General features: G+C 30.0%; 1 protein-coding gene across 1 annotated transcript; it reads left to right on the top strand.

The window, feature by feature from the left end:
- Positions 1 to 4,313: 4,313 nt before the first annotated feature.
- Positions 4,314 to 15,843, top strand: Vsp37A (Vacuolar protein sorting 37A). Its single transcript, XM_014427453.3, has 2 exons — positions 4,314 to 5,450; positions 12,098 to 15,843. The coding sequence occupies exon 1, from the start codon at positions 4,480 to 4,482 to the stop codon at positions 5,446 to 5,448; it is 969 nt and encodes a 322-aa protein (XP_014282939.1). The 5' UTR covers positions 4,314 to 4,479; the 3' UTR covers positions 5,449 to 5,450; positions 12,098 to 15,843.
- The last annotated feature ends 995 nt before the right edge of the window (positions 15,844 to 16,838 follow it).

Here is a 16,838-nt window from a genome sequence, read left to right on the forward strand (position 1 = left end):
GGTTGAGGATAATCTCAGAGCCCAATGCTCTCCAGGAGCTGTAGAGCCTTTTATATAAATAAATAAATATATTATTTGAATATGCTCATTTTATTAAAATAAGAAAATTAACAGTCCAATATGTAAGTTACTGCCAAATAGATGGACAGTCTATAAGATAGTAAGACTTAGTTGTACAATATATTATAACTGAGGAGAAGATGGTTGTGAGTGCGGTCAATGAAGAAAACAAATCAGTAAAAACTTATTTATTAGTGCCAACGTTTTGGCCAAAATTTCAAACTTTCATTAGGGAAGAAAGAAAAACAAGATTACAACCATAATGAATAAAAGGAATAACAGAATGTTGATGAAAAAAAATGTATGGTCTAAGTATTGTAAGAAGATGACGGTTATATAAGAATAAGTAATTTTAAGATTAAGTAAGAGGAAATAATATAAATACGAAAATCTAGTAAGTAAATATGAGAACAAAATGAAACTTTGTAAGTTCTGAAAAATAAAGCGTATATGTAAGTAAATAGCAGAATTACAGGAATAAAATATAAAGTTATATAAGCCAAAATGAGTAAAGAAATATTATGAATGAGAAAATTTAGTTTGTAAATTCGCGTAAAAAAAAAATTATTTAAAATTAAAGTTACGACAAAAGTGAGAAGATGTGAATATAACTCAATAACATAGGCATGGGCGTACCCAGAGGTATGCTGAGCTGCACCCGTAGAAGTGAAAACAAAATTATGTATTTAATACACTTTTTTTGTTTTTATATTTATTTATTGACATATACAACTGTACATAATAATACACCTATTAATTTGAAATAACGTCATAATGGCATGTAGAGAAATTCTCAGTTGGTAGCAAGCACTCTGAATTAATAAAAATTTTTTTTTTTATAGGAAATAATTGTAATAACTAATAAATCACTACTATAATTATATATAATTTTATCTATATATACATATATAGTTATAATTATCTACTATTTGAGTTCTTTTTGACCGCACCCGGGCCATATTCCTTTCATCTATATACACGGTCAATCAATAATCTTCCAATATATAATTTTAGTTTCGTTCTCCTTTTCCGTGCTTAAATATCACAACCTGATTGACTATGGCATGCCCTCCCCTCTAGTTTTGATCCTGGGTAGTCCCTTGAATGTGGGTAAGGAAGAAAGAATAAAAAAAGAGTAAAGAGGGAGAAAAGGAGCCAAAATTTTCACGGTCAACTTTAAACTAATTATTAACTCATAAAACATTATTATATCATATATACATATATTATTATTATTCGACGTGAAATAGCCCTTAAGGACTACGCAGCTATGACTCTGGTTTCTTTTCAATTTCTTTCTCTCTGCCCATCTCTGCTTGAGGACTTTACTGAACTTCTTCCTTTCTTACGTCCAAGTCCTCATAGATGGGAGTTTTTTACTGTCTACCGTAAGCACCGCATGTTTCAGGATTTCCGGTACTCTGTTCTATCTTCACACAAATCCTGTGTAGTCCCAAGCCTCTGTGTTTCTTGTTTGATTTGTACCGTGTATCCATGATTGAATTTATATTCCATAATCCTGCTGAAAATTTTCTTGTTCAATCTCTCCCCGGCCATCCTTTGCATGTGTCCATAAAACCTAAGTCTTCTTGCCCTCATGTTTGTTTCCAAATCGGGGGTTTCACGGTTGGGTAATCGGGTAAATTTCTCGGTTGGATTACAGTCTGTATCCTTCTGGTTTTATTTTGGGCCCATTGATTCTTCTAAGAATCCTTCTTTCTATCTCCAGACTGGGAAAGAACATAGTCTCTGTTCCGTACAGTATTACTGATTTTACCACTGTACAGTAGTGTCTAAGTTTGGCCTTCGTGGATATGCATTTTTTATTATAAATGCTACTCGCTAAGTAGATAAATTTTCCAAATTTATATATATTATTATTAAATTATGCATCGAATGAGTGACATAACTCAGTAATTTAGCCAAGTAGTATGTTGTAAACCGTTGAAAACCAAAAGATTTTTTTTTTTATCAAATTTCGCTAAAAACTTAGATAAATTCAATAAATAAATCCAAACAACATGGAAGAGTCCTAAAGTAGTGAAAATTATTGAAAATCAAAAGAAGTGAGAAACAAAATACGAATGTAATAATTTAAATATGTCAGTAAACTAACAGAATTGAAGAAATAAAATATAAAGTTATATAACCACAGATAGGCCATTTCCACATATTATGCCCATGGTCAACAACAAACGCATCAAACACAATATATCTTATCTTTGTTGTTTTATGATATACAGTTCATAATTATCTCTTACGCATTTCGTTAAATGAACCTAATTCTCTGATTAATCTCAATACAAACTAGGGCGTTGTTACAATTTGTCGGGGGAGGGAGCCTCAAAATCTTAGTTTTATTGACAATTTTGATCGTATTTCCAATTAATTATAAATATATAATTTCCTAAATATATTACGCAATATGTTTTCATGATATTTTAGGTGAAATGTGTCTTTCGAAAACGATTTATTGCTCATTAGGTTGGTATTTTAATTGTTAAATGCCATTGTAATTTCAATCAATAAATCATTTTCGTTAAATATATTTTATCTAAATAATTATGAAATAATCTTAAGACTTCATAAAAGTCAGTACCTATGGAGTGTAAAATATTATAATTTTTCCTAATATATTTACTGTAAACATTAAAACATGGGCGTAACCAACGAGAGGTAGTTGAGGGCAGCTGCCCCCCCCCAGAAATGAAAAAAAGTTATAATTTTAATAAATTTTTTTTTTCAAGCAAATAATTGCAATAACCTTATAATATTGAGAGGAAAATTCTGAAGAGGATTCATGGACCCAAAATAACGCAAGAGGAGTAAAGGAGAAAATCCTATGAGGAAATATATGGGAATTTGGAAGACCTGAAAACAGTCGTCAGGACCAGGAGACTAAGATTTTACGGGCACAGGGTCACAATGAAAAATGAGAGACTGAATAAGAATATTTTCAACAAAGTCTGCAGCTTTATAAGTATAGAGGGATACGTAAAACAAGTGAAAGAGGAACTGGGTAGACTAAAAAAGACTGCTTGGATAGTGAGCATGTTGGGAATAAACTAAAAGGGGTTGGTGTTCTTGTGGGAGAAGCGGGACTAGGGAGAAAATGGACTGAGGAAGAGCGGGAGGAATAGTCCTGGAGGATGAAAGAATCTTGGAGTGGAAGACGAAAGGTGTGAGGATGAATCGAAAATGATATTTTCGTGGTCCTTGCGAGCCGTTTCGTGAAAAAAAAAAAAAGTGCTGTAATTATATACAATTTTCTTAAAATTTTTGTTTCATTCGCCTTTTCTGTGCTTAGCTGTCACAACCCGATTGACAATGGCTTGCTCCCCCCCCACTTAGTTTTGATCCTGGATACGCCCTTGATGGAGTGTAATATTTTTATATTTAAATATTTTAATTTCCCTAAAATAATTTGAACTTCTCACTTACTTGTTGCGGACGATGACAAATTTTTCAACTGTTTGAATTTTCAAATTTATTGGAGGGGTGGATGAACCCCTATACTATAAATTTTCCATTCCCAAAGTTCGCAAACTACTGTATCTCAAGGAAATGGCACTGAGTTTACTTACTTATTAAACTTACTATCTGAAAACTTAACGAGAAATATTATCATGACAACTTGAAAAATGTAGGTCAAAACCTATAAAATTGAAAATCTTGTTAGTAAAACATGGTAACAGAAAAAATTAAAATTTTTACAATGTTGAAATGTTTGTTAATTACAGTATTTTAAACTCAACCAGAAGTCACTTACCATAACTTTACCACTAGAAAATATCATATAAAAATAGAAATATCTTATAAATGGTGACAAAATTATGAAAAAAAATTCATTTTTTTCAAAAACTTCAATTCAGTTAAGTGTCAGATACCATGTCTTACGACCCAGTGCCCCAATTTATTTTTTCATTAGAGTAACAGTCTAATGCAAGATAATTTTTTCTTTTACTTTATGAATTATACTCCTCATAAAAGAAATAACTGTTTTCAATTTTAAATAGCAATAATTTAAAAGAATTCTTTTAATTATATGACGTGATGTATTCAGTAGTTAAATTCGGTCTTTTTCCTTGAAAATTAACAGGATGACAAACCGTTAACTTATCATAATTTTGATAAAAAATTGTTTTAATGTAGACAACCATTATTTTTACCAAAAATCAATTTTTACCGAATAAAATCCTCTTAGGAAAGAATAATTTTGTAAAAGACATTAGCCCTGTTATCATTTGTTATCTTGGTACCTTTGATGTTGAGCAGAACTAATTGATAACCGTGCATTAACCTCTACGTTCACCTTTGCTGTCAGTTGCGTTATGTAGCCTTTTTTTCTGGTCGTTAATTTCTTTGTATTTCTTAAATGCACTGCTCAGGACGAATTGACCCGAAAAGTTGGCAGGAGAAATGTTCAACAACATTTTTCGCGAATCGGACAACGCTTATGGAAGGCTGAAACAGCAAATTGACACTTTAAAGATTTTCAATGCCAATGTAACTGAGGTCGTGAAGGATGAAGAGTATAAGGTAGACTTTGGTTCAGGTGGGAGGACAGTTTCACTAATTGTCAGGCTTGGCCCGGAGTTTCCTTTAGAAAAACCATCACTTTACATTTACCCTCCTGTGAGACACCCTTGGGTCTCCCCAACTGGTGAAATAGTTTCTGCCCCTGGACTACTCAATTTCACAGTACATTCCGATCTTGGACGTGTTGTTCAAGCTATTATAAGAGAATTTCAGCTTCGTCCTCCCCAATTGTTGAATGGTGATATTTCTCCTCCCCAGTTCGATGCCTCGAAATTGCCCACACCAAGCACACACTCTAACTACATATATAGTGATAAGAACTATAACACTTCTGCTGGTGTCTCTTCATCTTTTCCAGCTTTAAATGAAATGTCTACGGCTCAGCTGAAAGAATTGAATGAAAATAGTGACTTACTTAATAGTTTTATTGACAATTTAAATGTGAAATTACAAATAAGTAAGAGTATTAGTGAGTACGTCGAACTCAATGAGAAATTGGCAGATGAAAATTTGAAGAAGGAACCTGAACTTGTTGAATTACAAGATGATGTATCGACCTTACTTGTTACATTAAAGGAATACAAATCCAAATATGAAGAACTTAGTGCTGAATATAAAGACTGCTGTGATAGGTTTAATCCTCATCAAATAATTCAAAGGATTAGGGAAAAAGTAAGCGAAGTTGACGAAGAAAGCGAAAGAATAGCCGAAGCATTTCTAACAGGAGATATGGATCTTGATACTTTCCTGTTAGAATATGTCAGTCATAGAACTCTGAGTCATTCGAGGAAAATTAAAGATGAGAAATTGAGTCAGCAGCTAGAAAAATTACACCAAGCTGGATATTAATGGTAAGTCTATTATTTAAATAAAAAACTATTTTTAATATGCTGGGAATATGATTGTGCCGATTACATTATTTTGATATATATATTATAATCTTTTATACCTTTGTTGTCTCATACAATTTGATTCTTTATTTATTTTTTATCTCAATCTTAATATGTTTTTATTTGATTATTAATTTAAATATTATAATTTCTCCATTCGTTTTTTAAGAAAGGAATAAATTTCATTCATAACTGTAGACTATTAATTTGTACTATATTATAATTATATTTATATTGCAGCAGTTTTGTTAAATCAATTTTGTAAATTGAAAGTCCATTCATAAATTAAATTGAATTAATAATGCATAAATTGAATTAAATGGCAAACAAATTAAATTAACCTCAATATCTAGTGCATTGATTGACAAGTATAGTGACCAAATATAGTTTTAAATTGATAGAAAATTTCTATATGTTTATTGATGCAGCCAGTTGACTAGTAGCTTTTTTGTGAAGAATGTGTTGTTTGTTCTGTATTTATTTTTAGTTTGACTAATTTTATAAAACAAGATAATTGATATAGATATTCGGGATTAGAATAATAACAATCCAAAATATGAATTTTATTCAGGTTCCTAGTTTATTATGTTTATAGTTTTATTAATTATTTGTTAGCTCAAGTTCAGTTATCCACTTTTTCTGATAGTTTTAATGTTTAATGAATTATATACACATTTTATGAAATAGATGATCATTTTTCTTGTAAATTTTTGTTAAAAATGAGTCTATTAAACATAACAATATGTTTTAAATAACGTGATTTTCTGGAACTGATTGTAAATAAAATCTACATTCAATTAAGTTAGTTTATTTTTTGTTTTACTTGTCATCTAAAGGTTACAAATAATACTTTTAAAAATAACTCTAGTGGTTTCATGTCATCTGAGAGATGACGTAGCGACATTTTTTAGTGTAGCTATAGACTCTGTATCTTAATTACAAAAAAGAAAGGAGAAAAAAATACAGCCAGAACAGATTTCAAAAGTGTGTTTAAATATTTATGTTTGGGTGTACTTCACTTGTTTAATAGTGGTTGTAGACAAGAAGTGTCTCCCATATGACACATAACTAATTTTGTAAGGAATTACAAATCCATGTCAAAAGAGTACCAGAATTTCAAAATTTTCACTATCTTAACTTACTGTCACTGGTACTTGCCCCCCTTCTCATAGCTTCTGCTATGCTGCTTATAAGTATTCTACTTAGAATAAATAAATATTTACAAAAAAATAAAAGAGAAAGAATGTTTATAAAATAACTAATAAAGTTTTAGAATTTTAAAATATTCTTCCATTAGCTTAACAGACCATAACTGGTTTTTAATCTCCTCTCATAACTTCCGTTAGTTTGGATATAAATATATAAAAAATATTTATAAATTTTTTATAAACATAAAATAACCAATAAAGTTCTAGAATTTTAATATGTTCAACAGACAATTAATGTTCCTTTTTTTAATGCATGTAAATGTTCTTTTTAAAAAACATAAGATTTTACAAAATTAAAATAAATGTTGTAATTAAGGTTCAATGATTGGAAGGTTTTTATATTATCTACTTAGATTATTATTCTATTATCACCTGCATTGTACCAAGAGAGTTAATAACTTTTAATTATTTTTTAACTCTGTTAACCTCTAGATTGAGCTATCATTTTCCTCTCTTAAGTATCTCAACTTTACCAATATAGAATAGTACCATGTAAGACTTCTACCACATAAATCGAGGACCCAATAAGGGCTTGTATATTGTATATCTCTTGTACATGTGTTGTGAGTGGAATTTGACATTATGATAAATCAAAAAGAGTAATAATTTTATTTAACTTATCATAATGACAATGCATAAGACATGAGTTAAAGATACCTATTCCTTACCAACATAAACAATATGGCTCACCAAGACTGTTCTAAAATTTCATGTGCCATTATTCATTCATGATACTCAAAAAATTAACAATCTAATATTAATACCAGTCTAGGGACACTTCTACCACATATATTTCATATTTTAATCTAATTTATGAAATAAAACTATACTTACTTATTTTAATCCATTATGTTTATGTGAAATTTTATATAATTAAAATACTTAACTTTTTTTTTCTAGTTAGGTGTAGTGAAATTATTTTCCTTGTTAAATGTTAAAATTAATGACACTTAATAAAACTTGAGAACAGTCTTAGTGTGCCATATTGTTTATTTTGGTTAGGCGTAGGTGTATGCATATCCTGTCTTTTTTTTTTCTGCCAAGACGGACATCGGAGTCCTATACTACCTAACCATGGTTGGGGGTCACAAGTTTTTCATTTTGTTGTACCGCCACTCAATGAAAAAAGTTAATGCCCCAGGCCGGACTGGAACCGGCACTGCCAGCAATCTCAAATCGGTAAGACTAGGCCTCCAACTGAGCTACGGGCAGCCCAATTCCTGTCTTAGGCGTTGCCATTATAATGATTAAATAAAATAATCACAGCTTTTGATTGATCATAGTCGTCTAAATTCACACACGACACTTTCTTAAAGCTCCTTATTGTGTCCTCAACTTATTTCGTAGAAGTCTTACATTGTACTGTTCTTTATTGGCAGAGTTGAGATACTTGGATACTTACAGAGAGGAATGCGAATTCTCAATCAAGAGGAGCCCAGTTTTGAGTTAACACACTTAAAAAAAATTAAATTTTTTAAATTGTTGAGGTAAACAATACTTCCAAATAGAATATAAACTATTCTATATTTTGCTTGTACGTTTCGAGATATTATCCCATACTCATGCACCATTGGATCGTCATTTTTTCAATTTCCATTTTTGAAATCATGTCATCTATACACATATAGTTTAAAATTGAATGGAATATGGTCCGGGTGCGGTCAAAAAAACCCAAATAGTAAATGGGTATACTATTTTTATTGAGCCAATGTTTCGCCCCACGTTGCAGGGCTTCGTCAGGGCTAAAAAAGATACAAACACTGTTTTTTTTTTTGTTTTTTTTTTTTTTTCTTCGGCCAAGACTCCCATTGGAGTCCTATACTGCCTAACCATGGTTGGGAGTCAAAGTTCTTCATTTTGTGGGACCACCACGCAATGAAAAAAGTCAACGTCCCAGGCCGGATTCGAACCGGCACCGCCAATAGACATCAAATTGGTAAGACTGTGTCTTAACCACTGAGCTATGGGCGGCCCATACAAACACTTGACATAGTTACAAAAAAAAAAAAACATAAGTGGAAAATAACAGGAGTATACAATGAAAAGTAAAATTTAATAAGAAAAATTAAAGGTTGTAAACAGTAATTTAAAAGGTAGACTTGTAAAAGGTCGTAACCTTTAATTTTTCTTATTAAATTTTACTTTTCATTGTATACCCCTATTATTTTCCACTTATGTTTTCTTTTTTTGTGACTATGTCAAGTGTTTGTATCTTTTTTCCTGACGAAGCCCTACAACATGGGGCGAAACGTTGGCTCAATAAAAATAGTATAATTATCTACTATTTGAGTTTTTTTTTTTACCGCACTCGGACCATATTCCATTCATAAAAAATATAAAAATTCCTAAGAAAAAAAATATCATATTAAAATAAAGGTAGCAAAGCAAATGGCATATTATGTCTCTAGTAAATGGGTACTATTTGAGTTTTTTTGACCAAACCCAGACCATATTCCATTCATTGATACACACGGTCAATCAGCAATCTTCCAATAGTTTAAAATTGTTTTATAACTTATATGTATAGATGACATGATTTCAAAAATGGAAATTGAAAAAATGACAAATATGAGGATGCAATTGTGCATGAGTATGGGATTATGCCCTGAAATGTTGTACAAAAAAAATGTAAAATAGTTTGTATTCTATTTGAATGTTCTTTTCACCTCAACAATTAAAAAAATTAATGTAATCAACTTCCTAAAAAGAAAATCCAGAATTATAAGTTACTAACTCTCCTGGTACAATGCAGACAATAGAAAAAGTTGGTTACATCCAGAGTTGGGTAAAAAATTAGCTATAGTTGAAACTAATAGATAAAATCGCCATGGATACGATATTTATTTATCAATGGTTCATTCATGAATAAGGGTCGTTGCCATGGCAATTTTAGCTATTAGTTTCAACTAGAGCTAATTTTTGCCCAACTCTGCAAGAGGATGATAGGAAAAAATGACCTTAATAGATTGAGCTATTTTGGTTTTTGGCTGAAAAACAACTACCCGATCAATATTTTTCAATACGTTTGTTCAATCTCTCATTTAAAATTGTTACAATGAAAGTGAGAAGAAATTGTCAAACATTACCACTGGAGTGTAATCATCAGGAAAATCCTCTATATGCAATAGCACAGCTTTGACATTTCCTCTTATAACAAAAAGAAAGACTACCTGAAGACAATCAAAGGATAAATTATAATGAAGAATTATTATGCAGGGATGAAAAACACCATGGTGAGGGATGATATTCTGTTTATGGAGAAAATTTAGCAGATGGATTAAGAAAAATGAAATATACAAGAGGTCTTTTTATTATAAAAACATAATTTATAGTTTATTATTTATATATGAAATGGAGGATATGAAGAGGACTAGAACGGAATAAGCTTCTGCTCTTAGGGGCTGTCTGCTATTGAAATCACACATTGCACTCTCTTACATGCTAATGCATGTTTTAAAAATGTCTCTTGTCCTACAGTATCCTTTCTAAATACACCACTAATGCCTGTTGAACAGATTCGATACTTTGGACTCCATCTTGACAAGAGACTTACTTGGAATCCACGCACAAGACTGAAACGACAAGAAACTGCTCGTATATTCCGATTGCTACAACACTTACTTGACAAACGCTCTAAACTTCCCATTCACTACAAAAAATTAGTTTACACTACAATAATCAGACCAATTTAGACATATGGAATTGAGCTCTGGGGCTCCACCAAACCATCAAATTCTTCCCGCATCCAATCGTTACAATCCAAAATCCTATGTAAAATCCTTGATGCTCCTTATTATGTCACAAATAAACTCATTCACAAAGACCTTAACATCCCATTCGTTGCAGATTTGACCCAAAACAGATATGCGTCTTTTCATTCCAAACTCCTTAACCATCCTAACCCATTAATTCTTAATCTTTCATCCTTAACAATCCTTGATAGTCTCTTGCCAACTGTACTGGCATTCATTGTTGTGTAGGGGCATTCTAATGAATTGCTTCGAGCCACATGTCCCGCCCATCTTAACCTCCTTGCCTTCATATCATGAGATATTGACTGACTAGTCTCTGCTGGCAGTTCACTGTTAGTTCTTCTCCTCCATGTGTTAAGGCTCAGATCCCAGATTGCTCCTTTAATTGTACAGAGAACTTTTCGTTCAAATCTCTCAATTCTGCTTTCAAGAGTACCTGTTAGAGTCCAGGTTTCGCAGTCATATATCAGAGTTGGCTTTACCATGGCATTGTACACCCCTTAGAGTCAGATTTTTCAGGATTTTAGTATTCTTGACAAAGAAAAGAAAGCTCTGATAATATCCCAAGCATTTATGTTAATACCTTGTTATGTATTTCATTCTTCCTCGTCTTTTTCTTCTGAATACTCTAAGATGGACTATGGCCACCGGATCAATTTATCCTCACTCCTTTCTTTTCCAGTCATTCACTCCAATTTTCCGGTAGCCTCCAGGTCCTTCTGCTGGCTTTCTCTAGTGTGTCCTCTCTTTCTCTATCATGGAAAGGATTCTCCTATGACCTTCTTTTCCATTCATTCCCTGGGCAACCTTTCGACTCGTCCAAGCTAGCTATTTCTTCCGGACTTGATAAATATCACAATATCCTGATGGTTATTTATTAAAAAAATGTTAAAGCATGGAGCAGCTCCAGTCATGGCAACCGCTGAGAGGAGGTTGTATTGCCATCTAAGACTAGGGCACACCAGGCTCACACACCTTCACTTAATTACAAAGGAGGTTCCTCCCAGATGCCAGAAATGTAATAAAAAACTAACAATAAATCATATCTTTGAACAGTGTGTTTTTTACGCTAGAAGAATAAATGAACTGGGTATTCCTTCAAATGTATCAGATGCTTCACGAAATGGGTAAACATATTTAAATAAGATTATGTCTTTTCTGAAAAAAAAAAAAAAAAAATAAGGAAAATGTCTAATATGTATACATTTTTTTTTCCTTTTTGTATTTATTTATTTTTTTGTTGTCTGTTTTATTATTTATTTAATTTTTATTATATTTTTTTAATTTATTTATTTTTTCATATATATGATTGAAAATTAAATGTATATATGAATAAAATATTGGCGTTGATGACTGGTAGGTTTTACACCTTAATTTCTGAACAACCAACCAACTTTATGAGTATTTAGCTCATTCACTTTCTTGTTATTCCTTATACCCTAGACATCCCGTTTACTGAATGAAAAAATTATCTTCTACTAGAAAACTTTTTTGGTCTTTTTTTTTTTTTTAATTGTCCATCTTTGAACAACATAGCAGACCAGAGGCCTAATAAATGATTTATACATTCTAGCATGGTATTTGATGACTTAAATTAAATTAATGTTTACATCAATTTGAATTAATAAATTTGTTCATGTATTTTTAGCGTTCACACGATGGAAGTTGAGATGTCATTTGACGCAGAACAACCAAGGGAAACGAGAAGTCAATCTTCGACCTTAGATGTATCGGGATTGGAAAGTCATGCGATTACCAACCTTGTGTATATTTTTATTTTTTATTAAATTTGCTGTATATATTGACAAATATGTGAATGTTAATTGCCTTGGGGAAGGTGGACCAATTTATCAGTTCCTTTATTTTTTAAATTGAATGTGAAAAAGTATGAATTGTTTATTTAAAATAAATGTCCATACTATTTATAAGTTCTATGTAAAATATTTATAATTTTGCCTACATTAAATTTTTTTTTTTATGGGCGTGCTTAATTTTTTCTCGAGCCCTAATTACCTCATTGAGCATCTTTCATATAAGAAGTAGTATTATTAAAGATTATTTTCTCAGCCGGAGAAGATTTCTGGGTTTTATTTTTATTTAATATGAAATTATCAAATAAAGTACTAAATCACATAGATAATAGAATTTTAAAAAAAATTGTTTAATTAAAACAGAAAAAATATTCTTGTTATTATTCTCTTATTTTTACCATTTTGATTTATAAGCTTATATTTTATAAATTACTTTGACGATACCCTCCTGTCCACCTAATGGCGGATCGAACCCCATTTTACAAATTATTCAACTGTTTCGCAAAATGTGATCTTCATCAGTTAAACTCCATTTTTATTATTCCATCTTATATTTAGAATAAAATATTAAAAAAGAGGAATAAATATAACAATGGAAAATAGATCGACTATTGTTTTTATTTATTTTGTCATTTTCGATTCTTCTAGAAATCTTAGATTACATATGTGAGAATTAAATTTGCTTACTGACAAAATAAAACAGATCTGTCATAAATTCATACCGTTAATTAATATTCTTAAAGGTTTATCTTACTTAGCTTATTTGATACCAATCTTTCCATCATATTATGGAAGATGATATTGGTGGATGGTGGATTGGTCTGTTTCCAGTTTCATTGAAAGTTCTTTAGCAGTTACTGTTCAAATATTATTAAATTCAATGGCTCGAGTTTTTAAGTTGAAGTTTTCACATTTAAATCATTTTTACTATACTTCTCATTTACGTAACTGGTCATAGATTTCCAAAAATTTGTTAATCTAATGTATTAAATGTGTACTATGTGTTAGCTACATTTGTATTTTTCTTGTTAGTGTGAACTAATAGACTACAGATTGGTGTTGTCCATTAAGAAGAGAAGAAAAAACCTGTTATTTAATACCAATTTAAGTATTATTGGTAAACAAATCATTAATCGTTGTAAATCTGCTTCAATTATTTATACAAACAGGAATTAATGAATAAATACCATTATTAATGGTATTTCATGTTAAAATTGTATTCATGTATATAAAATTAAAACTTAAAATTATATACGTATATGTTTATACTTATGTACATAAACTATAAATATTGATAAGAAAAACCTATTTAACAATTGTTATTTAAATATTAGTTAAAAGTTTATGTAAATTACCCTATTATAATAATAATATTGTGTCTCTTCCTGACACCCTGTTTCTAAAATCCATTAATTTGTCTTTATCAATTATAAAAAATAAATAAAATATTTCGGGAAACCACTAGCTAACTCATCGGCTTCTTTATCACACTGAAACAAAATTAACCTTCGTCCTAATTCTTGGTATATTTGCATTTTGCTGAGCCTTCCACATATTTATCAATTCTCGTTTTTGTTAATTTTTTAATTTCTTTACTACCACACCATTACCTTTTTTCATTTTATTATAACTTTAAGTTATTATTGATTTCTGCACAATGGCTCTTCAATTTTACTGCATCGGTCTTTAAATTTACGATCCTGTTAATATTTTTTTGTGATATAGGTAGCTTCTTTTATCCTTTTAATTTTTTTATTTATCTAAAATTTTGGAGTTTTCAAAATTGAAACTATGTTTTGCTCATTATGATGTGATGATTCCTATTAAGAAGACTTAATAAAATGCAAACATAGCAAGGATCAGGACAGTCTATTTCGTTTTAGTGTGATAAAGATACCAAAGATTTAGGCTTGTGGTTTTCTGAATATTTTTTTTTTTAAATTGATGAAGTAAAAGTTATGGATTTTAGACATATAGAGCCAGGAAGAGACAGAATATTATTTTATGATAGAGTAATTTATATAAATATTCAAAAATTCTTACATTTAACAATTGTTTGATAGAAAAATAATATTTATTTGTGTCTATAGTGCAATAAATGTTTTCATTGATGGTGCTTATTCATATTTAAATATCTTATATCCAGAATGAAGAGGCTATAAAACCAAATATATTTTTTTTTTTTTAAGAAAATCCAATTAAAGTTTTACTATTCAATAAAAATGATATTACAGCTCTAATGGAGGTTCTAAAGCTTTAGTAATCTTAACGTTATATTGTCTTCATTGAATATGTTTATTTTCAATTTATTTCATTTATATCAGTGGTTTCTAACCCATAGAAGTCTGCAAAACACTGAGCCAGAATTCGAACCACGTGTGGCCTACCCTCACTCTTGACGAGAAGGCAAGACATGGGCAAAAATTAGCTGTAGTTGAAACTAATCCATAAAATTTTCATTGATACGAAATTTATTTATCAATGGTTCATTCATAAATAAGTGTCATATCCATGGCAATTTTAGTTATTAATTTCGACTATACCTAATTTTTGCCCATCGGTAATTATTCGAAAATTACGTCATTTAACAGTGTATTTGGGTCCCTTTTATTGTACATTTGCCTTTTTTCATTGCGTTAGAACCTTTCAGCTGATGTACAAACATTAGGATAACTATTAACCACTAATTAATAGTTCTAACAATAATTCTTTCTGCTAAAAATATGTGAGCCCTCCTGCGGCCCTCGCTGACCACCGGTTGAGTTAAATGAATTTTTACCAATGTTTCTTGCTTTTAACGATGTTTCTGACAATTTCAACATTATTTCATATTAATCATTTTCATTAACATAACAATATTTTTTTAAAAATTAAAAACAATTTATATTAAAGGTTACACCATCTATCTTATTAATCACATTATCATTATATATGAATTCTTCCATCTAACAATGTTATCATAGTTCTTGTTAATAATTGAGAGATAGAAAACTGAGTCAGATGTGATTAATATAATAGATATACTGTGTTATCAATTCAAAAAAATTGTTATATTAATAAAAATGATGATGTTAAAATGATGATTTTATGTTGATTTTAGATATTGATTTGAAATGGACAATGAGCAGAAACATCATCAAATTGATAGTAAAGGATGGCAGGAGTTTTAAGGGTATTTTTATTTCCTGGAAATTATTATATATAGAGATATAACCCTTGGAAAAAATTGATTATTGTGAAATGTTTCTTCCATTATTACTAAACATTTTTATTTTACAAACAAAAAATATGAAAAATACTCATTTATTGTTTAATTTTTTTACATACTTTAATATTTGTTGACTTAATTTCGTTTGTTTTAGATAAACATAAATTTTTATATTCAACTCATAGTTTTATCATTAATATCACAAAGAATGTTTTAGTAGTTTTAATTTATGTTAAGAAATAATTTCAGTGGTACATGTTGGAGAATAGCTGAAGGAATCAGAAGAAAATAAAAAAAAAGTAGTAATTAATTATATACATTTGAGACTGGTTATATTAATCAATTTTAATAAAGTAGATGCTTTTAGTTTCAGTCTTTATATTAATTTCTTTTACATCACCAACGTTTCAGCCAACCTGGCCAGTATCAAGAATAATCGGAATGAAGTGGTAATAGTTGATCGTGTATATGAGAAGATGGTCGGAGGTGCGGTCAACAAAGATACACAAATAAACAAAACTTATTTGTTTGTGCCGATGTTTAGATCAGAATTAGCTGCCTTCGTCAGGACTGAAAAATAAAACGAGATAACAACCTGTATTCAGAGAAACATTCAAATAAAAATAAATAAACTTGGAAATATACATAACAATAAATTAGGTAGATAGTAATTAATACCAGGGTTGGGCAACTATGAAACTAATAGCTAAAATTGTCATGGATATGATATTTATTTATCAATGATTCATTTATGAATAAGGGTCGTATCCATGGCAACTTTAGCTATTAGTTTCATTCATGAATAAGGTTCGTATCCATGGCAACTTTAGCTATTAGTTTTAACTATAGCTAATTTTTGCCCATCTCTGGTTAATACTAACAGAAGATAAAGTATAAAATTCTATTGGTAAGAATTATACAAAACAAATGATAGAAAAAGTTATTAAAAATCAAATTGTGCTCAAGTTAATAAGTAAATAAATAAACATAATGAAAGGTGCAGAAGAAAATGTAGTAAATGATGAGTAATGGAATTAACAGAATAAAATATGTACTGGTACTGGTATTTGGTGGCAGGAACATGTCTGGCAAGTGGACCTAGTGGTCCTTTTCGCATCTCCGACCATCTTCTCACATTAACAATAATCTATTAATTTATAGCTGTGATTGCAGTCTTTTTAATATCAGTTATAAAATCATTATTTATTTTAAATAGCATACCTCCAATTTAAAATACGCAGCCTCACAAACACTCCAAGATAATTAATTGCAGGCTATTATGCCCAAGTCTTATATAATATATTTAACTAGCCTTTGTCACCTATTTACTTTTTTATTTTATATAAATAAATAACCAAAAGAATAATTTT

Source organism: Halyomorpha halys, unplaced genomic scaffold (assembly GCF_000696795.3).
Source record: "Halyomorpha halys isolate HHAL.00 unplaced genomic scaffold, Hhal_1.1 Scaffold3.1, whole genome shotgun sequence".
NCBI classification, from domain to species: domain Eukaryota; kingdom Metazoa; phylum Arthropoda; class Insecta; order Hemiptera; family Pentatomidae; genus Halyomorpha; species Halyomorpha halys.